The sequence below is a fragment of the Dipteris shenzhenensis genome, chromosome 31 (genome assembly GCF_047967505.1).
Source record: "Dipteris shenzhenensis isolate YYH24624 ecotype China chromosome 31, Dip_SZ_1.0, whole genome shotgun sequence".
Taxonomy (NCBI): Eukaryota; Viridiplantae; Streptophyta; class Polypodiopsida; order Gleicheniales; family Dipteridaceae; genus Dipteris; species Dipteris shenzhenensis.
Window position 1 is genome coordinate 18,104,015 of NC_141626.1, and position 26,061 is coordinate 18,130,075.

Consider the following 26,061-nt stretch of genomic DNA (forward strand, 5'->3'; position numbering starts at 1 on the left):
GGGCTGAAATCATTCGAGACCTAATTGCTGCCATTAGAATACAACGTGCAACTGAAGCAATATCAGAGCTTGCATTTAAGGAAGAGGAGACTGAGTCTACTGTGAAAGCACTGCACACTACAGAAGAAGTAGAGACCCAGTGTACACCTACACCACCACAGCCTCCACTGGAAGCATCAGAAGAGACGTTGCCACAGCCTCCGCTTGCATTTAAGGAAGAGGATACTAAGTCTACTCCGAAAGCACTACATACTACAGAAGAAGTAGAGACTGAGTGTACATCTAGAGTACCACAACCTCCATTGGAAGCATTAGAAGAGTTGCCACAGTCTCCACTAGAAGCATCAGAAGAGTTGTTATGCATGTATGATGTTGTGTTTGTATATATGCATGAGGAGCATATTCTCATGATGTTGTTTACTCCATGAATATTATGGTTGAATTTATTTGTTGCAATGTATGAATCATGATGTAGTTTTGTTTGATTATACACCAATTTCTGACTTATTACTTAAGTGGCATTTAGTCATGATATTTATATATTTATTTCATGCACACAATTTTATGATATGCATGTGTGATGATGTGATTATTAGGAAATATAACCTTCTGTGATGAGAAATTTGATATGAATATGTGATGATGTAATATTTGTAATATATTTCATGGCAAAGTATCAATTCCCAATGCTCCACTCACTTAAAGTACAGCATTCCCAATGCTTTGCAAAATTTTATTCAGTTGGACAGTCTCCACTCACTTAAAGTAGAGCATTTCCAATGATTCTCTCACTTTATTCCAACCCTTATCCTTATCATAGCGAACACATCATGCCTTAGTGCACTTGTAATCTTCCATCATAGTCCTTCCACAAACACTCTCTTATTTCTTACATCCTAGTCCTTCTAATTAACTTGTATTCATCTTTCACTTTACGTCTTCCCTCACTTTCTATCACTCTTGAAGGAGGGGCAGCTCACTGTGCATCCCTCGCTATTGCTCCCTCACTCTCCTTCTCCCACTTTCCCTCTAAGACAATGACTACTTACTACCCGACTTCATTTACTGAACTCAAATTCTATCTTAGATCTCTTTTATATGGACCAATGAAGGGAAAATCATTCGAGGAGGATATGTTACGCACATGGCTGCTTGATTTGAACTCAGCAGAAGAGGTGAATATCCTTAGCTTTCTTTTTCGCTAAGTCTTGTAATCACGTACTTCTTATGCGAATGAGTTAAATTTTCGTACAGGATATGGCGGTGGCTAGAAGCTGTATTGAAAAAAATGGTGAAGATGAGGAAAGCCAAGAGAGAAAAGAAGAGTTGTTGAATGCTTACAAGTCGGCAGAAGATTTGAAACAAGTTGTGAGGAGAGTCTGTGAGGAGATTTGCAATGCCAGCCCTAGTTACGCATGGCCTGCAAGTTTAAAGTCTGCTTATTTTCATGAAGCCAATGCCATAGTAGGCACTTTCGAGGACATATGCTCTCTCTAATGACTTAATAGTCAAGTAATGGAAATTTAATTCCATAGAAATTTAAAGTAACTGTGAAATTTAATTCCATAGACTTATGTGTTTTCTAAAGTAACTGTAAGAGACAAAGATGACATCTTCTAGGCTGAGCGAATGGAAGGTGTTTTTTAACACCATCTGGCTTTGAGTTATATGATCTACTTCTTGTACAAATATGTCATGCTTTTTTTTAAATGTACTGTAGTTTTTTAAATGTACTCTAGTTTTTTTTTCTAATTTGATTTTACTTTTTGTCTCTTTTAACAACATGAAGTCAAGTGATGGAAATTTAATTCCATAGAAATTTAAAGTAACTGTGAAATTTAATTCCATAGACTTATGTGTTTTCTAAAGTAACTGTAAGAGACAAAGATGACATCTTCTAGGCTGAGCTAATGGAAGGTGTTTTTTAACACCATATGGCTTTGAGTTATATGACCTACTTCTTGTACAAATGTGTCATGCTTTTTTTTAAATGTACTCTAGTTTTTTTTCTAATTTGATTTTTTAAAATCTTACTTTTTGTCTCTTTTAACAACATGAAGTCGTCTTTTTTTAATGTACTCTAGTTTTAATAACATGTCACGTCAATTTTTCTAATTTGCTTTTTTAAAATCTTACTTTTTGACTCAAAGTTTTGTTTTATAAGAGCCTCTTTTTTTTATATGTTTTATCCAAAATTATCTCACAAAACGAATTTGGATAGTGCACTAGTCCAAAATTAATGAAATAGGTGTTTAAATTTAATTTCTAGCTATATATTAGCATCATATACCATTGTTAAATTGTGAAATTCAGAAATGAAAAGCAATATATTATTATTTTCTAATGATGAAATTCAGAAATGAAAAGAAATATACTTGTTATTGTCTAATATGTGAAGTTGAGATATACTTGTTATTATCAAATATGTGATTGTCCTAAACCAGCATGGTTGAACAGACATTAGTTGTTGTCCAGCCTGGTGGCATGGTTGAGTAGAAATTAGCAGCAATATATTTCGTAATATATTGTTATTTTTCTAAACCAACCCGGTGGTTGGAACATCATGCAATCATGGTTGCTTGAGCTCAATCACCAGTTATGTGATTGTCTTGAACCAGCGTGGTTGAACAGACATCAGTTCATTGACCAGCCCGGTGGTTGAAATGATTGCGTTTCTTAGTACTTAAATTCGTCAAATTTAATTTCTTGCTATTTGGGTCATAAACCACTGTTAAATTGTGGAATTCAGAAATGAAAAGCAATATATTGTTATTTTCTAATGGTGAAATTCAAAAATGAAAAGAAATATACTTGATATTTTCTAATATGTGAAGTTGAGATCGTCAAGCTAAATCATCCCGGTGGTTGAAACTGTGACATTGTCCTAAACCATCCCGGTGGTTGAAATTGTGACTATCCTAAATGTGTCCTAAACTAGCCCGGTGATTGAAATTGTGACTATCCTAAACTAGCGCGGTGGTTGAAAATTATTTTGCCTCATTATATACTCTAATTAGACTGTGTTTTGTATCCTTTTAGTAGTAGCAAAAAGGGGGTTCATTGTTCTATTATTCCCGCATGTTGGGTCAATGGAAAGAATTGTATCTCAAGTTTGTGGATCAAAATCCAGACATTTCAATTGGGCAGAGGAGCTTTGAGCATTGTAAGCCATGGTACATTAGGAAACTCAAAGACAGGAATGTTTGTTGTTGAAAAACACATATAAACTTTGACTTGGCTGGCAAGCTATGAATGACATGAGATTTGGTCATGTTGGAGCATTGCTCCATGGGTATCGAGGCCGATGCCTCCCCAATGAATGCACAGTCTATAGACCACTTGGATCCTCATCATGTGTTGCAAGGGAGGGCAGTTTTGGAGCCTGAGGTCTCTGTGGGAGCCAGTGGTTTGTCCAAAGGGAGACCATGAATGGCACAGGATTGAATGCATTCATGGCACATGCAAGCATTGGACAACAATGTTGCTCTAAAATGGAGGAGCTTTAAAAATGTCAATGTTGAAGGATCCGATAAAAAGCGATGGATATGGTCATATAAGAGCACCCAGCCAAGGGAGCATGTAGGTCACATGGTTCAATCCATCCCAAAATTTGTGCTTCACAATTTCACGGCCAATTGGCAAAATAAGCAATTCAGGACGTGCCTTGCCAATTTTCCCCGTGACACTATTGTATCTGTCATAGATTTTGCAGAAATTTATTCTTTTCAAGAACAAGATGAGATACAAAGTGCTCACTAGTACAGCAAGCAGATGACAATTCTTGTGCATATCACATATAGTCATTTGCTTGATTCTTCCACACTTGACGCCAATCTGCTTGATGACTCACAGGAGTCTAGGTCAGTGCAACACACTTACCATTTCTAAATTTCAGATGATAGGGAACATGATAGCCTATTGGTGCAGCATGCTTTTTTATTGCATTGGGAATCACTGAAAAATGAAAATCCCCATGCAGAAAATATAAAACAACATTGGGTGTGGTCAGATGGTATTGCCTCTCAATTTAAATCAGCATGTGGATTCTACTTCGTCTCAAGGTTAAAATCCCTGACCGGTCTAGACATGATGTGGAATCTCTTTGGGTCTAGCCATGGCAAGGGTTAACATGATGGATGCGGTGCTATAAGTTAAGCAAGCTTTGTTTAAACACCAATTAGCATGCCGTCAAGAAAAACTCAATGATGCCCATGATGCTGTAACATGGCTTACAGCCAACGTCTCCACAGGAGCACATTCAACATACAATAAACAAAGCGTTAAGAATATTGTAGTATGCAGAGTGTTCCATGAAGTGAAAGTGGATGAAGGGCAAAGGAGAAGCTGGCACGATTGCGAGGAAATTAAAGGAGTTTGTGGTCTACACAGCATATGGGGATTTTAAACTTCAAAACACTAGGCCAAAGGGCATGCTATCGGGTTTGATGCTATGTATTATTAAATTCAATGACCTTTGGCATGCTTATGAGCCATATAGCAAGCAAGTGCATGGAAAAAGAAACAATTCAAAATTGTAAATAGTGTTGAATTTATTAAAATATCTTTGCACATGCACAAATTGCACTTTTTCAACTTCTTTCATTTTAGGGTGAATCTAGATACCAGTACCAACAACTATCAATGTTTTAAGACCATGATGCACTAGTCCCAATAGTTTGGATTCCAAATTTTCAATCCATTTTGGTTTTTAACAAATCAAAAGAAAGTTATGGAGCATGCCCTCAAATGGGTATGCATCACTTTAGCACAACATTGGAGGCCCATTAACCCATGCATAATGATCTCATTTAGGTGTGTCCTTGGGTTGAGGAGAAGCTCACGTAGTGTACTTTAGATAAATTGCTATATGCTATAGTCTTCATGATGTATGCTTCACATGCAACATATCACTTATAATCCTTTAACGGTCTCGTTCCAAATCCTTTCCAAAAAAATTTTCTCTCATGTTCAAGTTGGAATGTGTACTACAACTTGAAGACAAAGTTTGTCGAATTCCGTTGAGCAATGCATAAGTTATGGGTCATTCAAGATACCCATATACAGAAAAGTCACTAAACCTCACCAAAAATGGCTACACCCAAGCAAACAATGACCCCTTAAATAGGGAGAGAGTTCATTGAGCCCGAGCTTCTCATTCTTCAGTCTCATGTTAGTTGTCTAATTGTAACATTTCGTCTCACATTAGTTGTCTAATCAAAATCTTTCGTCCCACATTAGTTGACTAATCGAAATCTTTCAGTCTCACATTAGTGATATAATCGAAATCTTTCGTCTAACATTAGTTGTCAAATCGAAATCTTTTGTCTCACATTATGGTCCTTGGCATGTCAAGGACACTATCTAGTCACATAGCTGAGAAAACATTGCCCAAGTAAACTCTGGATAAGATTAGCAATTCAATAGATTACACACAGATTACATACATTACATCTCAAAGACTCCTTTTCTTCATATACATCTCAAGGACTCCTTTCCTTCAGGGGGCTGGTTCCACATTGCTTTGAGCTCTTATCACATACATATATATGCTTGGGGGTTCTACCATTTGTAATTGTCATTGCCAATTTCATCAATGGAAATCCAACCAAAATAGAGGCGAAGCATACTATGAGAAGTACTGACAAGTTAAACACGTTCTTGCGGTTCATGAAACGATGTACAGAGAGACCAGCAATCTCAGAGTTATCAATATTCATGCCATGTTCAACAAACACACTGCAAATGAACATAAGACTAATAATTTATGTACACTCTAAGTATTATGGCTTTTTAAAATTTAACTTTAGCCATTGAATCACTTACCCTTCAAAATGAAGAAATGAATTCAATGGCTTGGTGTATTAGTTTCATCAACCTCTACCCTAGAAACCTAGATATAATAGTCCCCATGCTTATAAGCTTGTCACTATCATAAACTACAATTTCAAGTGCCTCCACAAGTCTTTCATAAGAGGGAAAGGTAGGGAGTACACCTCGCCTCCATTCCCTACTCTTTCAAGAAAAATGTGATACTAAATGACATATTTCCTCCTCTTTTAAAAAATGATTATGATTATAGCCAAAGAAGATGGGATGTTAGAACATAAAGAAAGCGCAAATCCTGAAAAGACGTTAGGGCAGGCCTAATAGCAAGAACCAAGTCCCAAGAAATTACTTTTAAAAAGCCACCCTATGGATGCGGAAAATATTTTTCGAAAAAGAAGGTATTTTCCCGAATTCTTGGATAAATTTTAATATTTGTTGTCTCCACGAAATGTGCAGAGAGTCTTAGGATGCCCTTACCGGCTATCTCCACCGATTGGCGAGCATTGGCGGCTTGGTGCGGTCTGCAGTGGCGTTGCACAGGATTCCGCGACGATTGTTTCTTGTACAGGATTTCGCAACAATCGCTGCAACGAGTACGCACGCATGGCAAACAGGGCGGCAATTCCCATCTTCCTCCCTTGACTGGGCGCAGGCAGTCGGTTGAATGCACAACGTTCCAATTTGCGGATGCGAGTTTCCAGATGATCAGCTCCTGTTTGTGTGGGCTCGTTTGGGATGCAATCGAGAAGAAAAATGTTGTTGTGGGGGAGCGTTTGGGATGCGATCGAGATGCAAAGTTAGAAGCAGATCAGATTAATTATGAGGAACAGCGATTTCGTTCCGGTGTTTCCAGATGATCGAGTTACAGAAATTTGGGTGGATGAATTCGATGGGGCATTTGAGAAACAAGCTTTGAGCATCATGACCAACATGTCGATCAGACACACTTGCGTAAGCGATACAGAGGATGGTGGCCGCACGGGTATACGTCTATCAAAAATAGTGCTTACGGCACAAAAGACAGGCATGCGCGCGGTGAGGATGAACAAATCCTTTCAGGGAAAGGAGGCAGGGGGGTGATCAAGACACAGATGGATTTGGGTTTTGATTAATGTAAATGATGGGCAAGGTACGTGGACTCAAAACTTATGTCGAGGGCAGTCCGGGGAGTGGATTTGTGCGAGAAAGAGTGACGATAGGATAAGCCAATGATCAGCATACTGTGACGGTTGAAAGGTGTGTCCGTGGACCGTGAACTAACACTGAACTTAAATAGATAGGCTTTCGACGATAATTTGCACATCATTTCCGCATGGATTCCTGTCAGATCAAGCGACAAACTAGCGAAGCGACATCTGATAAGCATCCTTTGATAATTATTTAAGCGTGAACGGAAACCTCGAGGTGAGACACAGCATTGTGACAGCAATCGTCCGCATTATTCTCGATTCAGAGCTGCCGCCCCTCAAACCCGATGCCCAGAATTCCCGTCCTCGAGTTCAGAATTTCCATCCTCCACTTCCGATCTTGGTAGTGGTCCGTTCAAACCTTGGACAACCGTGCAGCAGGAAATACATTCTTTTGGCCATCGCTTTAGCTCAGCCGTTCAGCCAGTTAGGTGAATTCCCATAGAATGCGTCATGAGGCTAATGCGTTCTTTGTTTATCAGTTTACTGTTGCCAAATGGAATCTTCAATCCTGAGGATGTCCAAGGCTTTCCATTCTCCCAAACATCCCCAATGTCCTTTAATGTAGGCTTCTTTTCTTTTTTACTTCTTAAATAATCACTCCCCTTTGATAACTTATAAAATTGGACGCCCTTTTTCAAAAAGTTTTTTTTTCATTGAATACCCATTTCTTTTTCAAAAGAGATAAAAGGAGACTCTCTTTTTGTCTTTGTAAGTCACCACCTAATACATATAGGTGAGATTTCTAGTGGAGGACACCTAAATTGCCATTTTTCTCGCCTCCTTTCGCCCCATCCCTTGACTAACAAGAAAGCTTCATGCTAGCGCCTTTCTTTAACATGGAGGAGACTTCAATCTGAGGAAATCTTTTGAAAGGTCTTTTTTCTCTTGTCATGCACCTGGCTCCAATGCCCTTGTGTTTTTTTTTTTTAATTTCCCATTTTGCTGTTGTATTCAAACGACTTCCCAATCTTTATGACTTCATGCATCACCCATAAGCTCATCATTGATGATCGACTATCTTTTTAAAATAAATAATTACATATAATTGACAGCCCAACATCTTGGTTTACTTTACGTGAGGAACATGTACCACATTTACATAAAGATGTGTTGGCAAGAGTAACACTCTTCTTGTCATTGATCATCAGCATTGAGTGTCTACCTCTTGCACTATACATGATAGTATTGGAATTTTAATAATGCTCATAGGGAGAGTAGAAGCTTTCCCCAAATGTCAACATCACCTTTTCGAACTCCTATTAACATCACTTATAAAAAGTTCAAGTCATGGAGGCTTATCCTAGTTGATGGATTGGATGACTTAGTTTCCTCGATGAAACCTACAAAAAGCTGAGATGGGATCACTTGCGAAATCAATAGTCAAGGTTTGTTGGGATGTGGGTTGCTCTACGTTTTGGTTGTCACCATCCACTCTAATATCCACGATCATCTTTGTATCATATTAAAGACTACTTGGGCGAGAAGTGTATCCTGCCTACATTCATATCCTTGAAATTTTAAATGTCAAAAAATAACACCATGTTTCTTTTTTTAACATAAATAAAAGAGATGGCTTGTATTATTCGTCCCCAAAAAAAAGTACCAAAAGAGGCCATCTACAAGGGTCATAGCCATGTTCTTGAGTGTATATCTACCCTTAAATGCTTGAGAGGCCATCCACAAGGGTTACAACCATGTTCTGAGTATATATCTTAAATGCTTGAAGTCCTTTCTTTCTTAGTAAATGGTGAGGTGTGTCAGTCCAACTCCTTTGAGCCTTTCTTAAACCCTTGAAGGTGGTCAAGACAAGTTTTCACTCTTATAGAGTCAGCCATGTGCCTTTCCATCATAATCAAGGACTAAAATTCCTCCATAGTTATTACGGTTTCCTCTTATAGTCCTAGATTCTATCACCAACCTTCTATAGAGTAAGAGCCAGTGTCCACAAGGCCACAAATGCACCAAATCTATTCTCTCGCGTGAACCAAAAGGAGAGTCGCTTGAACCAAAAGCACAATCTTTAATGCATTTGTGGACCAGCAGACTACTTGTAGGGATTGTTGCAGAGCAATTTTTATTAGTTGCTCAGAGGCTCTGGATTGTGGAAGTAGCATTGAAAAAAATGCTCAAAGCCAAATGGCAGTCCTCTATCGGCTAGATGCAAAATGGAGCACAAATGCTCAAAGTTGCAACCTCTAAAATGGAGGAGTAAATTCGAGCACCAATGGCACTCCATCCCTGAATCGAAATGTGTGCCAACTCCATCAGTGGCGCATCGTTTACCACGTGTGCACTAAGCCTAAGACTTCATGTGAGATAGATTCTCAAGAGTTTAAGAATATGGCCAGGAAAGGAAGTATCCTCTAAAGAGAGTCCAATATTATTTAACTACCAATGTAAACGTCCTTAGCCCCTATGAAATGCCCATTTGTTAGCACTGCCCTGTTAGGGGCAGAGTTCTAGCTCTGTAAAATGTTCTATTTTCTACTCCCCTTGAAAGCGGAACAAGAGTTGCCACTTGGGGGCACTGCTCTAGGCATATGTGCCCCTTGTTTGATAATGAAAGAAAGTTATAGAGAAAGAAGCATAAAAGAGAGATGGTGTGGTTGAGGTGAAGCATGAAAGTAGTATGAAGGGCATTCCATGTTAGTCTCTTCTTGCAAATCACGCAAAGTTTACCGAAGTGGCGTCCAAATTGAAAACGTGAGGGATCGAGAAAGAGCAATGTTCCAAGATGAATGCTCATAAAGCATTCATAAGGCCAGCCTCATATGCGTAGCTTGGGGGGGGAGAGAGAGAGAGAGAGAGAGAGAGCGAGAGAGAGAGAGGACTTGGATGTGCAACAAGGAGATGAGAGAAAAGAGAGAAGGGGGAAGGGGCTTGCCGTGAAATAGAAAGAGAGAAAGAGGGAACGTATAAATTAGAGAAGAAATTATTTTCGCTTTGTCAAGCTCACCCACCGTTACTTAGACTTCCACTTTAAACCTGGCAGCCCAATAATTACAGATAACTTTTACACACGTTGATAAGGATGATGGAAGCTATGATAATTGATAAGTAATGGGAAGAACTAAGATGTATCTTGGAACAAATCAGACCAAACTTCTTGAAAGACCTTGACGATAATGCCATGGTATTGAGGTGGATTGAGAGAAAGGTAGCATTGCAGAAGCTGTTCGAGGTCATGGGAGCTTTGGAGCTGCTTAGCCAACACCATCTCCATCATGGATTCTTTGAAATCTTGTTGTGGGTCGTAGGAGCTCTTCACCATAGCCACACTGTCGAAAACCTCTTCATGAGATCTGATCTCAGGCAAGCAGCTCTTCGTCGTCCTTTCATGCAGCTGCTCTGTGATCACATCTTCGTCTTTGCTGCACCCAATTGTTCCTTGCTTCCTTTCATCAACCTCTGCCATGAATCCTCCGTCCAGATCTTCGTCTTTGCTGCCTCGAGATTGTGCCCTTCGACTTGCCTTCCTCCTCGACCCCCCGAGTTCCTGCACATTATTCGCATCGGCCTCTCGTTGCTGTTGCTGTTGCTGCTGCTGCTGCCGCTCGAACTGCTGCTGTTGCTCGACCCGTTCCTTGCTGCACGTGAGCACCTTGACTTGCCCTACAGGCTCCATTTTCCTCCTTGGCTGCATATAAGCCGTCGCCTTCTTGCTCCCGTGCTGCACTGCAACCTCATCCACCTCACGAACTTCGTAATGCTGCAGCTCGCTGCCTTCGACCCTCCCCATCGTGGGAAGTTGCTGGCCATGCGATTGGGCCGATTCCGACACCCCCTGCTGCTGCTGCAGATGATCCCCGTACGATAGAAAGTCATTCACATGTTCTTCCACCACCCGCAAGGGTCTCTCGTGATGCCCCAGCTCGGAAACGTTGAATGGCTTCAATGCGCTGGCATGCTTCCTCTTTGTGTCAGGCAACATGGCTCGCGGGGCAGCAAGGGATGGATTAATATTGTCAAAGCTAGCTTGATCTCTGCTAAACGCATCAGAAGCAGATTGATCTCTACTACCGCTACGGTGATGAAGATGTAAACGATCGGGCAACAATGCTTGGGCCGGAACAGAAGCAGTTTCAAAACTAGGTTGATCTTTACTACCGCTTCGGTGATGTACTGCTCTACGATAGGCGTCTTTTCTTTGTGTGAGCGCAGCTCGAAGATCAGCTGCAGTGAGGTCGGCCTTCTCCAAAGTCACCGATGCATCCTCAGCTTGATTGTTGCAAGATAACGTTGCTAGCTTCTGCACCAAAGAGCGACTAGCTTCCTGGTTTGCTGAGAGAGTCCCTGCGTTACTGTACAGTCTCCCTTCTTCACAGCTTGCAATTCCGTCCAATCCAAGCTCGGAGCTGCTCGGCCTGCAGCTGGGAACACTCGAGCACAACCTGGAGAAACTACTCCTCTCATCTGATAACCTTGTCGAGGAGTCTTCTACACCCATCACCGAAGTGTCGCCACCATAATTGTGTTGCCTTGGGGATCCACCGCTCACCGGACTCGTCACTCGAGCTGAGCACCTTGGACTGCCTTGGTGTTTCTTTCTCACCTCCAAACCTACGCTTCTCAATCTATTCTCCAAATCATCAACATCAGAATATACTTCCATGCCCTTCGCTTGAGTTGTTATGCCCGCATCAGCAAGATTGCTAAACTGCTTCGTCCCAACCTCGTTCCTGGCCTTCTTCCTCACCACATCCTCGGTAGATCTGCACGTAAAGCGCGACGCAACGCTAGAGGGAGCCTCACTGTAGGATTGAACAGAACCACTACCGGCTGCTCTCGCCTTTGCGTTTTTCCCCTTCTCTTTGTGTTGCGATGTCACCGTAGCTCTGCACGTGCATCCTGCATCAACGACAGTGCAAACTTGCATCTCCTTCCCCTTCCTGGACCTTTCTGTCTTAACCGTCCTCGTTTTTGAACCTTTGATTGGACTATGATCAGCAAGAATCGTATCATGGGCGGTAGACGGTTCCTTTCTTTCATCGGTTGATGATTTGGACTTCACGAGCCGCATGGATGTTGATCTTCGATATACAAACGCAGCTTCAGCGTTATCCTTCGAATCACTTCTGCCCACAACCTCCTTGTGTTTGTAAAACCAGACATGAGGCATGACATGGAACAACTTGAATCCTAGTTTTCCCATGTTCCTCTCTTTGCGTCAACTGACTGACGATTGAGGCGAGCTGTTTTGGCCTGTCCGTCAGTACGAGGTGCTAATGTGACCGAATCAATACCGGGAAAATGTCTAAAACGAACACTCAAGCCCGGCAAATGCCTCCAACATCGAGGAACAACTGAACTTGAGAGCAGAGCAGAGAAGTAGCACTTTGAACCAAAAAAGTCTCACGCATGACTCACCTCTCTTCCGGCATCTGTCTGAGCTGAAGCAGGATGTTCTACTCAATGGTCGTTCTAGTCGTCGCCTTCCTTCTCAGCCGCTGCTTTAAGTGGAGATTTGAAGCTGTGGTCGCTCCGCCATTGCGTCTAGACTTTGTTCGCCGCACGTCATCAGTTTTCCTTGCTGTCCGTCTGATCATTTTGTGAGCCCGTCGCCTTGCAATCAAATTCCGTTCACCCCCTAGAATAGGAGACAGGAATATCGACTAGCATGCCACAACGGACGAAACCAAAAGGGTGAGGCACCCTTCTCGGGAGACTAAGAAACCGCCATGTCGACGTACTGCTACCGCTCTTTTTCTCGCGACAGCTGCCTGCTGGAATCCGAGTTGACGGAACTAGCAAAGGTGGTGCGGAAGGTGACGTCTCTCTCTGTCTCTCTCTCAACCTCACATACATACACGCACACACACAGTCTTCGTGCCTTATCAGGTGCTCCTGTAGGAGCTGCGAACGCCACTCTCGCTCTTCCTCCTCTCTGGCTGGCTGGCTCGCTTCTGCTTATCTGAGTGTCTTACACAGAGGCGCTCGCGCGCGCGCGCGCTCTCTCTCTCTCTCTCTCTCTCTCTCTCTCTCCCTACCCGTCTGGTGCACCGTTCACTTGACCTCTCTGATTCCTCGGGCGCTCTCTCTCTCTGTCTCTCTCTCTCTCTGTCTCTCTCTATCTTTCTAGTCTTGTCTTTCTGTCGGCCTCCCTAAACCCCTTCCTTCTCACTCTTTGTCCGTTTCTCGGTGGCGACATTGGTGCTTGAGCAGAGCACGGCAGCGGCCTTCTGTGATGGTGGTCGCGAGAAACTCGACTAACTGTACAATGGTGGTGCGGGCAGTAAAATCGTGCACCGTGGGAGCTCGGGAACAGTGATGCTCCCTGGTATAATAATGCTCATAAAGTCGAGGTGCAGTTAGGATATCTACACGTAACACGACGAAAAGCGTGGATTCAAGATCCTTTTTCCTTACTTTTTCAAATCTCCGCCTTTAAGTTTTAGCTTGTGCCACCGTTCTTTTTCTGCATTAATTTTCATGTATACCGTAGTTAATTTTTTCACACTCTTTATGGTTGGGCCTTTCTCTTTCACATTGAAGAGTGCCCACTCCTTCATTCAATCTTATGCTACTTCTTCCCTTTATCCATTTAAAATTCTAAGGGCCAATGCAAGCGCTAAAGAAAATGCACAACGGGATGCACCTCCAACACCGCTATTTCCTACATGGACAAAAAGTTAAATGTGACTAAGCGTGATAGGTTTTGTACATAACAACTCACGAGATTCAAGAAAGCTCTTGTAAGTGGCAATGGCCAATTTTTATTGGTTGGGCATACGAGTTTGTCAGCTCTGAATTACTAGAATGAGCATTGAATGCAGTGGGCAGAGCCAAATGGCAAGTTCAAATTGGTTGAGAGAAGAATTGTGCACTACTCCTTAAATATGCAACCTACAAAATGGAGGTGCTAATTTGAGCACCAGACATGCATTGGAGTCGCACTTATAAAATTGAATTAAAGTGTGTGAAACAAAATCCAACTAGCCAGCCGTGCATTCTTGTGACCACGTGCACTGGCCCTAAGGTATGATGTTGGGAAGTCAGGACTTAAGGTTTTGAGTGTTGGAATCGAGGTAGGGACTGCTCATAGCCCCAAAAGGAGAGGGAGTGATGCAAGTTCCATCACGAAAACCATGAGTGCTAAGCATGAAGTCCCATCGAAAGGAGTGGAGTCAGGAGCTGGGGGAAGCAAGGACCAAGAAGCACATGATGAATTGGAGGCCCCCTTGTACATGGAGTTTCTAGCCAAGAAGCTATAAAGTGGGTTCTCGGCCCGACGAGGAAGCCAAGGAAATACTAGTAACATGCAGAGGTGGTGCACAGAGCAGATGCTTGCTAGCACCTACAATGCTTGTAATTAGCACTATAAATCTTGGCTAGAACTTGCAATTAGCACGCTCATCTCACAACAAATGCTTGCAGATGCTACCACCTCCACTGCTTTAGCACTTGCAATTAGGTTACTAGTACTTGTAATGCTTATTAGCACTTTCATCTACCACTGGCAGATGCTAGTGAGCAAATGCAATGCTTGTAATTGTAGGTGCTTGTTAGCACATGCAATAATAGACATGTGCTCACGAGAATTGCAGGTCCTTGTTAGCATGTTCTGGCAAGAAATGTTTGTGCATGTTAGCACATGCCATTTATGCCAGCACCTAAACTACTTGCTAGCACCATGCTTCTTAGCACCTCCAATCCTTGTTAGCGGTTGCAATGCTTATTAGTAGTCCCCTCTACCACTATCGTAAGCTAGATAACACCAATAATTCTTGCCAGCACCACTTGTGGTTGCTAGCACTTGCAATGCTTGTTAGCACCTTCCATCCTTGTTAGCACAAGTGCAATGCTTATTAGCACTTTCATCTACCACTGCCAGATGCTAGTTAGCACATGCAATGCTTGTAATTACATATACTTGTTAGCACATGCAATAACATGCATGTGCTTGTGTTACCATGTGCTGGGCAAGAAATGCTTCTAGTTTGGGTTTTAGCACAGACACTTACAATGCTTATTAGTACTTTCATCTACCACTGCTAAATGCTAGTTAGAACATGCAATGCTTGTAATTTTAGGTGCTTGTTATCACATGCAATACCAAGCATGTGCTAACAAGAATTTCATATGCTTGTTGGCATTGTTGGTAAGAAATGTTTGTACCACATGCCATTCTTGCCACTCGGGGGGTGCACTACTAAGAAACCCTATGTATCACGTGCCTTCAAAGGGTAATAAAAAAACTCTTCAACTAAATTTTCTCCCATAATAAAAACACTCCTCTTTACTTATGAACTAAGTGAAAAAAAAATTTAATTGAATTTAAAAATCCCTCCTGTTATTGTAATTCTATTAAATTTTTCCAAAAGGTTTGATTAAAATAACCCTCCTTTTGAATGCATGTGCTACACTAAATTCTTTTGGGTGAACCTCCCAAGTCTTGCCAACACCACCTGTAGTTGCTAGCACCATGCTTGTTAGCACCTGAAATCCTTGTTAGCACTTGCAATGCTTACTGGCACTCTCATCTACCACTTCCATATGCTGGTGAGCACCTGGTGAGCACCTATACTTCCTGCTAGCACCACTTGTGGTTGCTAGCACCACTTGTGGTTGCTAGCACCTATAATGCTTGTAAGAACATACAATCCTTGTTAGCTCAAGTGCAATGTTTATTAGCACTCTCATCTATAATGCTTGTTGTTGGACCTACTAGCTATGTTAATTTGCACCTGCACTGCTTGATAGCACCTGCACTGTCTATTAGCATATGCACTTCCTATTAGCACCTGTACTACCTACCAGCACTTACGATTTGGCCATCAACACCTATGATTACTAACAAACAACTTTCTTTTGATGGAAGGTTGAGCTATTTCATAGATTTAAACAAAAAAATCCAGAGTGCAGGATTCAATTGCCGTCATTTGAATATTTAAAGCCTCTATGTCTGCCCAAGTTAAAGGACCTCTACACTTATTGCTTTGAATACCATGTGCAGATGTCCTTTTTGAAAGATGTGTTGAATGCGATATGCAATAAAAAGTTTGGCATCCATTTGAAATGTCAATGCAAATGCACATTCTGTACTAGTGATGACACAAGCAACACATGTTCATCTACTCTACACACTTACAAAGGTGTCACTCATTTGTGGGAGTCATTGATTTGTCCAATGCATAATGATGCAACCTTCCATCATAGGAAGTGTTTAATGGGTGAATGCAAGGATTGTGGCATAGAGAGGTTGGCATGCTGCCCCTTGAAGATAATGAAGGGAAAACCATCATTGTGAAAGTATATGAATATGTGGATAGTGTAGACAAGCATGGAAACAAGAAGAAGAGGAAAGGTCTCATGAACAAAGACATGCAATGTTGAGAGTATTTGCAGTTCTTGAAAAGTAAAATGAAGCACGTTATCAAACACAACTACATAACCTGATGGCAGGTGCTTCAATTCAAGGAATGGATTGTCAAATTCCTTGATGATGTGGTTGTCTCAGTTGTAGACTTTGCAGAAAATTATGCTTTCAAAGAACAAAATGAGATTCAGTCGATGCACATGCATTCAGTATAGGTCTCAATTTGTGTGCATATTACTTACTACCATAAGGCATGAAAATTTATTAAAACAATTCACTTCTTCATTTTAGATGATAAGCAGCATGACACATTATTTGTACACCATTGTTTCATGGTACATGAGATGTGGTTGAAAGAACAAGGAGGTGCATTGAAACGCCATTGGGTTTGGTGTGATGGGGCTACCTCCTAGTTCAAGGCTTGTAGGCCCTTCTATTTTGTTGCTAGGTATAGTGGAATAACATGCATGGAAATGACTTGGAACTTCTTTGCAAGTGTGCATGGCAAAGGAGAGCACGATATAGGAGGGGTTGTTATTAAAAGAACTTTAACGCATGAACAACTAAAGAAAGACGGTGCTATTTTAAAGTGTGCAAGCAATGTTGTTGATTTCATGTAGGGTAGCTTATCTGAGGGATCTGTAACCTCTTACGCATCCAAACCAAGGGAGTGTGCTTGTGTATTTTGGGAGATAAAGGTAGGAGATGTGAACAGGGAAAGTAAGTGGAACTGTGAAGTTGTTCCCAATTCATATTCTTTACATGTTTTTCATGGTCACAATCCACAAGATCCATCATGCCTTACTATCAAACATTTGTCATGATGTTGTGATGCATGGGATTTGGAATAGATGTACCAACAAAGCATATGTGCAACCTCGGGATTTATCTTGTTGGCACAGGAGTAAGGAGGAACAACCTGTATGAGCTAAGTGCTCTTACAACCACCGCTAGAGTGGTACCTTTGCCAGATATATAGCCTACTATAGATGAGGAAGATGCATACACTTCTATAACTTTTGAAGGCCATCGTGATGTGTTAAGCAATGCTCTGCATGTTGGTGACACTTTTGTAGAATCAATGTTGAGACCAATAATGTTGAGGGTGTAAATTTTTACCTACTTAAATGCACTATAGGAAAATAGCAATTTGATCAAGACCATCTTGATGATTGGGGAAATGTCATAGTGAGGGATCTTATGTCATTACATGTATCTTCTACAAACAAATAGATCACTATTCCAGCATTCCGCTCGACATTCTTATTCCAACTAAGCTGAGGAGAGTTTTCCAAGGAAGGCACAACCTTTCTCGATGGTTGTGGGGATAATATTGTCGCACCACCTTATGAAAGTCATGCATAACAATTGGGATATCTTCGGGCTTCATATTCCACCACTTAGGGTCTGAAAGGTACCCAACACTATGCAATGGATTATGAGTGCGGCCTAAACAATTGCCACAATTCCTTGCATTCTATAGCATTAAATGGTCAGCTTGGGCATACAATGTTGAAGATGTTGTCAATTAGAAGGACCAGCATGGCTCCATCAGTTAAACGTAGAGCGGAAGCAAGGCACGATCATCTCGATCCGAGAAGTCTGTGGGCTCCAACAGAATGCAAGAAAAGGAGAGACAGCCTAAGTGCAGAAGTCATTACTACAGTGACGACATTTTGGCACAAAAATACGAGAGTTTCTCCAAATAAAAAGGACATCTGTAAGTAGCGGACGAGATGCAAGGTGTTTGAGAAGCACATCATACACATGCTAGATACAAAGTAGATTAGTGGTGCCTAAACCAGCTCAGTGGTTGTTTGTGATTGAGCTTTGGGATAGTTTACTTATTTCATTTCTTAAACCAGGCTTGGACTAAATGTGATTGTCCTAAACTATCCTGATGGTTGGAACATCATGCAATTATAAGCTAATTCAGCTCAATCGCCAGTTATGTGATTGTCATGAACCAGCATGGTTGAACAGATATTAGCCCGGTGACATGGTTGAGTAAAAACAACAATATATTTCACAATATATTGTTATTTTACTAAGCCCGGTGGTTGGAACATCATGCAACCGTGGCTGTTTCAGCTCAATCACCAGTTTGTGATTGTCCTGAACCAGTGTGGTTGAGAAGACATTAGTTATGACCAACCCAGTGGTTGAAATTAGTGTTTCTTATAACTTAAATTTGTTATATTTAATTTCCTGCTATTCGGATCATATACCGCTGTTAAATTGTGAAATTTAGAAATGAAAAGCAATATATTGTCATTTTCTAATGGTGAAATTCAGAAATGAAAAGTGATATACTTGTTATTGTCTAATATGTGAAGTTGAGACCATCAGGCTAAACCATCCCGGTAGTTGAAACTATGACAGTGTTCTAAACCATCCCGGTGGTTGAAATTGTGATTGTCCTAAGCGTGTCCTAAACTAGCTCGGTGGTTGATTGTCCTAAACGTGCCCTAAACCTACCCGGTGGTTGACTGTCCTAAACATGTCCTAAACCAGCCCGGTGGTTGATTGTCCTAAATGTGCCCTAAACCAGCCCGATGGTTGACTGTCCTAAACATGTCCTAAAATAGCCCGATGATTTAAATTGTGAATATCCTAAACCAGCGCGGTCATTGAAAATTGTTTTGCTTCATTATATACTTTAATTAGACTGTGTTTTGTATTCTTTTAGCAAAAAGGGGGCTGATTGTTCTGTTGTTCCCGCATGTTGGGTCAACAGACAGAGTTGTATCTCAAGTTTATGGATCAGAATCTAGACATTTTAATTAGGTAGAGGAGCTTTAAGCATTGTAAGCCCTGGTACGTCAGGAAACTCAAAGATAGGAATGTTTGTTGTTGCAAAACACACATAGACTTTGACTTGGCCCGGCAAGCTATGAATGACTTGAGATCTAGTCGTATTAGAGCGTTGCTTCATGGGGATCGAGCCCCATGCCTTCCCAATGAATGCACAGTCTGTAAGCCACCTAGATCCTCATCATGTGTTGCAAGGGAGGGTAGGTTTTCTAGCCTAAGGTCTCTGTGAGAGCCAGTGGTTAAAGGGAGACCATGAGTGGCACAAGATTGAATGCATTCACGGCACATGCAAGCATTGCAGCTTGAAGTTGAAGAAGAAGACATTGAATATCTGTCCAAATGAAATGAGGGAAGAGAACCATGTTTCTCTAAAATGGAGGAGATTTGAAAACGTCAATGTTGAAGGATCCAATAAAAAGAGATGGCGGATCTTGTAGGTCGTGTGGTTCAATCCATCCCAAAATATGTGCTTCACAATTTCATGGCCAGCTGGCAAGATGATAAGCAGTTCAGGATGTGCCTTGCCAATTTTCCCTGTGACACTATTATATCTGTCATAGATTTTGCAAAAAATTATTACTTTCAAGATCAAAATGAGATACAAATGCTCACTGGTACAACAAACAGATGACAATTCTTATGCATATCACGTATAGTCATTTGCTTGAATTTTTCCATGGTTGATGCCAATCTGCTTTGCTAACTCACATGAGTCTAGGTTAGTGCAATGCGCGTACGATTTCTACATTTCAGATGATAGGAAACATGACACCCTATTTGTGCAGCATGCATTAGGGGAGAATTGGGGTCTCAAAAGAGCCTCATAAGGAATTGATTAAGAAATGGATTAAGTTAATTACAATTGAACCACTATGGTAACCCATGGGCTAAGGGCCCCTTAGCATTTACTCAACTGACATGATTTAAAATTGATCAACCTTGGTCTTTGGATGGAGATGGGTGGTGGATGGATCAAAGGCTTAGGATGGCTTTGATGGGCTCCAAGTGGCAAGATCTGACAAGGGGAGGGCAATGTTTGACTTTGTGGAGGCCTCCTTAAGAGGAAAAGGTGCCTTTTCATGTGTACCCTTGATCTAGATCCAAGATCAATGGCCAAGATTGAGGCGCCTGTTTGGAGGGCTAGGATGAAGGCGCATTTTGGATGGTGGAGATGAAGATTGATTGAAGGGCCCAGATTGAAGTGCCTCTTTAGATGGCCCTGATTGAAGCACCATTTCTCACCTCCTCCCTTGGATCTAGCCTAGATCTATGGCCCAGATTAGAGCACATTTTGCACTCATCCCCTCCCTTGGATCCACACCTTGATCTATGGCCTAGATTGGAGTGCATTTTACTCTCATGTCCTCCCTTGGATCCACCCCTTGATCTATGGACTAGATTGAAGCACAGTTTCCCCTCATCCCCTCCCTTGGATCTACCCATGGATCTAATGGCTGGGAGTGCTCTACCATAAATTTAAATGTGACCCTTGGATTGGAGATCAAATCAATGGCTAGGAGTGAGGACCATGGGTGGGAGGTCTCCCCAACCATAAATGCTCAATATGTCCTTTTGTACAACACAACATACTAGTGTCCCATAGAAAGAAGCACTCTCATTGGTACACCTCAAATCCATCTCTAATCCCTTGAAATTAGGAAACACTAATTAGAGGCCCTTTTGAGACCCTATTTCTCCCTTAATGCTTCTCTAGTGCATTGAGAATGGCTGAAAAAGGAAAATCCCCTTGCAAAAAATATAAAACAACATTGGGTGTGGTTAGATGGTGCTGCCTCTCAATTTAAATCAACACATGGATTCTACTTCATCTCAAAGTTCAAATCACTGACCGGTCTAGATATGATGTGGAATTTCTTTTGGTCTAGCCATGGTAAGGGTGAACATGATGGATTTGGTGTTGTTATTAAACAAGCTCTGTTTAAACACCAATTAGCATGCCCTCAAGAAAAACACAATGATGCCCATGATGTTGTAACATGGATTACAACCAACCTCTCCACAAGCACACATTCAACATACAGTAAACAAAGCCTTAAGAATACTGTAGTATGCAGAGTGTTCCATGAAGTGAAAGTGGATGAAGTGGAAAGGAGAGGCGCACGATTGCGAGAAAATTAAAGGATTTCGTGGTCTACATAGCATATGGGGCTTTTTGAACAACCAACTAATTAAACCGAGAAACTTTCTTGTTTTTACAGTGCGTGCATCATAGGGGATCATGACGATTATAAGAACATTGCAACTGTGAAGACATGGGAGTGAGTTTAGGTCTCCCTCTATGTTCAGATGGAGTGACAAACAAAGGAGAGACAAATGACTCACCACAATTTGGGGAGAGTTTCAATGACCTCACTGACTATTTAGAAGAGGGGGATAATTGCAGTTGTCACAGATTCTGAGGAGAACGAGGAAGATGACCCATACTTTCTGTTGCACTGCACAAAATCTAAGTACAAGAATGAGGAAACATTTAAGGATAATTGGGGAACAACCTATGAGAAGTGGGATGTAGTAGTTAGAGCTTTTTGGTACAAAAAAACATCCAAGAGGCCGCAATTATGAACTGCTACATAAGAGTCCACAAACATGTGTGTATTCTCATCTAGTAAGAGCTATTAAGTTCTAGATGCAACCTGTGCCACAATGAAAGAAGGGCAAGAGTGTATTCAAATTGGATTTAGACACACATGAGAAAATCTTGGGGTGTCTTGGAGCGGTGGACGAGGAAGACTGAGATAGTACTAAGAAAATGTATGTAGTCTCATTGCAAGAAAACAATATGTCCACTTGTCCTACAAAATGGAGTTTGTATTTGAGACTACTTCCTTTTAGTATATCCCAAACAACCACTGTGCTAGTTGTATTAATTTTTTTTTGTAAATCCCAAACGATAAATCCCATGCTTGTTTTTACTATATCCCAACAACCACCACACTGGTTTCCCATAAATGAATCCACACATCCCTACAAATCCATTCATCTTGTAATATAGAAGCAAACCACTGCATTAGTGGCTATTAATATCCTAGTATACCACGCTGGTGATAACTTATCCTGCACTATCCTACACTAATCCTACACTACTATCGTGCTATCTTAAAATTTGTTGCAAAGTGCTGGCTCAGAGTGCTGGGGGTTCTCCTCATCCTGGTCTTTGCGCACTATATATCTTCATGCCTCTATCATGTCTTGCCAAAAGAAACCTACATCATGAGCTTGACAAGTACCTTAAAGGAGCAGGAAAAACAATAGCCAGGGAAATTAATATTCACCGTCCCTGCCGACCCCAAGTAAAATACCAACCACCGAAGCATGTCCTCCTTGTAGCTATTTTCCTCCTTCTTCTACAAGTTTGTTTCTGTGAGGATGCCATCCAATGTCATTTTTAGATAGAATAACAACATTCCAAAGTTATTTGGGTATGCCATATATGCGCTATAGGTGGATCGGTGTACATAGTTTTGGGGCTAGGTTTTGTAATGGGCTCTTAGTTGTGTTTGCACTGCACTTAAATAGGGAGAGAGTTCATTTAGCCTGACCTTCTCAATCTTCAGTCTCATGTTATTTTGGTGATCGAAATCTTTGAGCCCGACCTTCTCATTCTATAGTCTCATGTTAGTTGTCTAATTGAAATCTTTCATCTCACATTAGTTCAGTAATCAAAATCTTTTAGTCTCACATTAGTGATCTAATCGAAATCTTTTGTCTCACATTACTTGTTAAATCAAAATCCATTAGGGGAGAATTGGGGTCTCAAAAGGGCCTCCAATTAGTGTTTCCTAATTTCAAAGGATTAGAGAGTGATTTGAGGTGTACCAATGAGAGTGCTAGAAGGTGTGGGGCAATGGTATGTTGAGGTGGAGGGTGGGCATGCCTACAGAGTGCCCCTATTGGTTGCTCCCCTTACAGTAGGGACCACCCAAACCATCCCCCATCCTCTTAACCCATGTTTGACCCTCCTACTAGGTGCGCCTCCCCCACATGAGCCCAAAACTTCCTTCAATGGGATGCTAGGGCCCTTTTGGCAAATTTCTCTTCTCCCCTCCCTCTTTCTAGGGCCTTTGCCCCCCACTGTTCCGGTCCAGCCTGCCAAATCACTCCATTTGAACCAAATCCCACGCATTTTCCCTCTTCCCCCTCTTTCTCTACTCCCTCTTGCTCTAGCCTGCTTGCTGCAGCTCCTCTCTCTCTCTCTCTCTCTCTCTCTCTCTTCCCTCTCCCTCTCCCTCTCCTGTGCCTCTGTTGGAGCTGCCTTATCCCTCTCCTTCTCCCTCTCCTGTGCCTCTCTTGCTGTTGCTCTATCCCTCTCCTCCCTATTTTCTGCCTCTGTTGGAGCTGCTCTGTCCCTCTCCTTCTCCCTCTCCTATGCCTTTGTTGCTGCTGCTCTGTCCCTCTCCTTCTCCCTCTTTTGTGACTCTATTGGAGCTGCATTGCCTTGTGTAGGAGTCCCATCCTTGCTATTGCAAACTCTGCAAGCATGGCGAGGACCAAAGCTACAAGACCACACAATGCTGTGACCTCTTATGCCTTCCACAACACTAGAAATCATTGGATGAATGGATCCCTTGCACCTATAGCTTAAATGATTGGATAGTGATGAGAGGATCGGCCAAAAGTCCACATAAGCTTCCCAAGAGCAAGAGAGGTTACATCTTGCATAAGTGGAAGGGGCACATCTTGAAGTTCAAGTTTGGGAAGAAAGGATGGCTCACAAAAGTACAACATGTTTACATGGGAAAAGATATGCGGCCTCCTCCATCATTCAATCAATCTAGGATACCATCACACTGTGAGCCTTTCTATCTATGTACCTTTTTCACATGTAAGTGTAATGAGTCCATTTGGAAATTTTGTGTTTGGTTTCTAAGAGCTCTTATTCATGGTGGCATATGTTTTCTCTTCGGACTTCGAGGAGTGGGAACCAGTTGAATCATTCATAGGCAAGTTCACTGCAATTCATGAGGATTTAGGTAAGCAAATGCATGCTGGGGAGAAGTTGGCCTCCTTGCAAATGAAGAATGTGTATTGGTATAATGCAACATACATCACTCCAATGACATCATCAAGCTATGGCCGTCTGCAAACCATTGCACCACCACAACTGAGCCACAACTTCAAGACATGGATTGCAGCGATGTGGACTCGAGGACACTACAATCATACAAGGACAAGATCGCAAAGGATGTGGGCATGGCCATGAAGTTTACATTTGGATCCAAATGGGCAAGGTTATCTTGGTTTATGCCTTTGCACATTTTTGCTTCTTTATTTCATAATATACATATGCATAGAACAAAAACTATGTGGTCCTGCAAGCATGTAGATGAAAATGCTCTTGAAGATTTACTTGAGATGAATTGGGGAACTAGGTCAGGTGACCAAAAGGGTGATGTGTTTCAATGTCACGCATGTAAAGACAATGTGGTTATTAGATACCATTTGTCATGCCAAATGTTGTATTTAGCTTTTCAGTATAGGTGCTGGAAGAAAACAAATGGCCAATGGCTTCCCCTAGACTCTAATGTGATGAAGACAATACGGGGGTAAGTTTGTCTATTGATGTCGAAGAGGGAGATGTCAAGAATGTGAATGGCACATCGCAATGGACTCTAAGGGATGTGTAAGAACACCTATTGGTCATGGTAGACGGCATGTCAGAATACTTCTACTTTACCTTAAATGGTGGTAAGATCAGCCACCGTGTGGAGAAGTGCATGCATAGCGCCAATTTCATTCCTCCTGCAACTTTGAAGATTGCTAACAATGTGTTTGACTAGTGCAGCATTTAATTTTTTGTCTGTCAAATCCTAGTTATTGCTTCAAAAGATGATGGACAATTAAATTAAAATATTATTTCTTTTAATGTTTTCTCCTTTCAATTCATGGTAAATGTTTTTCGAAAAATTTGGGGATTTTATGATTAATTTTAATTTTTTGGGTTTTGATATATATTAAGGGGTAAGAGCCCTTTTTACATGACATTCTCACTTTCACATTTAGAGAGCCATAGAAACTCCCATCCTCAGAAGTTACTCCCTCCATCAACTGCTATTTGCCATGGATTCAACTAGAACTATGTTTCATGACTTCATCTCACGAACTACATTTGCAAATCGTTAGGAAGAGCTATTTTTAGTGTTTGATAGGACTTTAGATGTCCTAGGCACATATATGCAAGCCAAGGATGACTTCTCATATCTCATCCTTTACATGCAAGATAATTTCTCAAATTTTTCCTATACACTTGACCACTCTTCAAAGACATGGGTTCCCATAGATTACATAAATTATCTGTTCATAGAGGAACCCAAGTTTGTAAAGCAATTGGCCCACTTTTGTGACAACCTTACAAACGAAGGGTTTAGGACAGTCAAAGTTTAAGACAACCTAGACGCGGGGATCACAGGAAATACAAGCACCAAATTCCTTTCATGGGAGATGACATTCATCTTCCTTCTCCAAGAAGGAAATTTGGAGGAAGAAGCCTCATCGTCTAGCACCCCCTCCAGTAGAACTACTGATCTAGTCTCCCTAGACTAGACTTGGACATCTACATGGAAGAGAGTCTTGATGATCCAATAGAGGAGATGGAAGCAGCTCAAGCATTGAGCCTACTTCAAGAGCCCCCAGTAGAGCAAGAATCTGCATCGGAGACCGCTGACCCAGACTCAGAATTATGGCCCTTGTCCCTCCTCATCATCGATGGAGAAGAGTACGTATTCCTCCATGACATAGAGATTCTTTTTGGACTACGAGAGGATGAGGCACTCGGAGTCCTATCAGGCTTCGATGTTGACACAAGTGTCAAAGATCCCAGGGTTTTAGGTACTGAAGACCACACAACGGAAGACTTTCTCTTGACGACACTGGTTTCAATGAGCGATGCAAACATGT

General features: G+C 41.6%; 1 protein-coding gene across 3 annotated transcripts; it reads right to left on the reverse strand.

The window, feature by feature from the left end:
• Positions 1-9,964: 9,964 nt before the first annotated feature.
• Positions 9,965-13,186, reverse strand: LOC147881135 (uncharacterized). Of its 3 annotated transcripts, none has more exons than XM_087370258.1 (2): positions 12,384-13,186; positions 9,965-12,208 (listed from the first exon to the last, which is right to left on the reverse strand). In XM_087370258.1, the coding sequence occupies exon 2, from the start codon at positions 12,166-12,168 to the stop codon at positions 10,087-10,089; it is 2,082 nt and encodes a 693-aa protein (XP_087226384.1). In that variant the 5' UTR covers positions 12,169-12,208; positions 12,384-13,186; the 3' UTR covers positions 9,965-10,086. The 3 variants fall into 3 exon arrangements, with proteins under 3 accessions (XP_087226384.1, XP_087226383.1, XP_087226382.1); XM_087370257.1 differs by having other exon boundaries at positions 9,965-12,218; XM_087370256.1 differs by having other exon boundaries at positions 9,965-12,238.
• Between the last annotated feature and the right edge of the window lie 12,875 nt (positions 13,187-26,061).

Excerpts from the sequence above, each read along its gene's own strand:
- LOC147881135 (XM_087370258.1), bottom strand. The coding sequence starts at position 12,168 with ATGGGAAAACTAGGATTCAAGTTGTTCCATGTCATGCCTCATGTCTGG.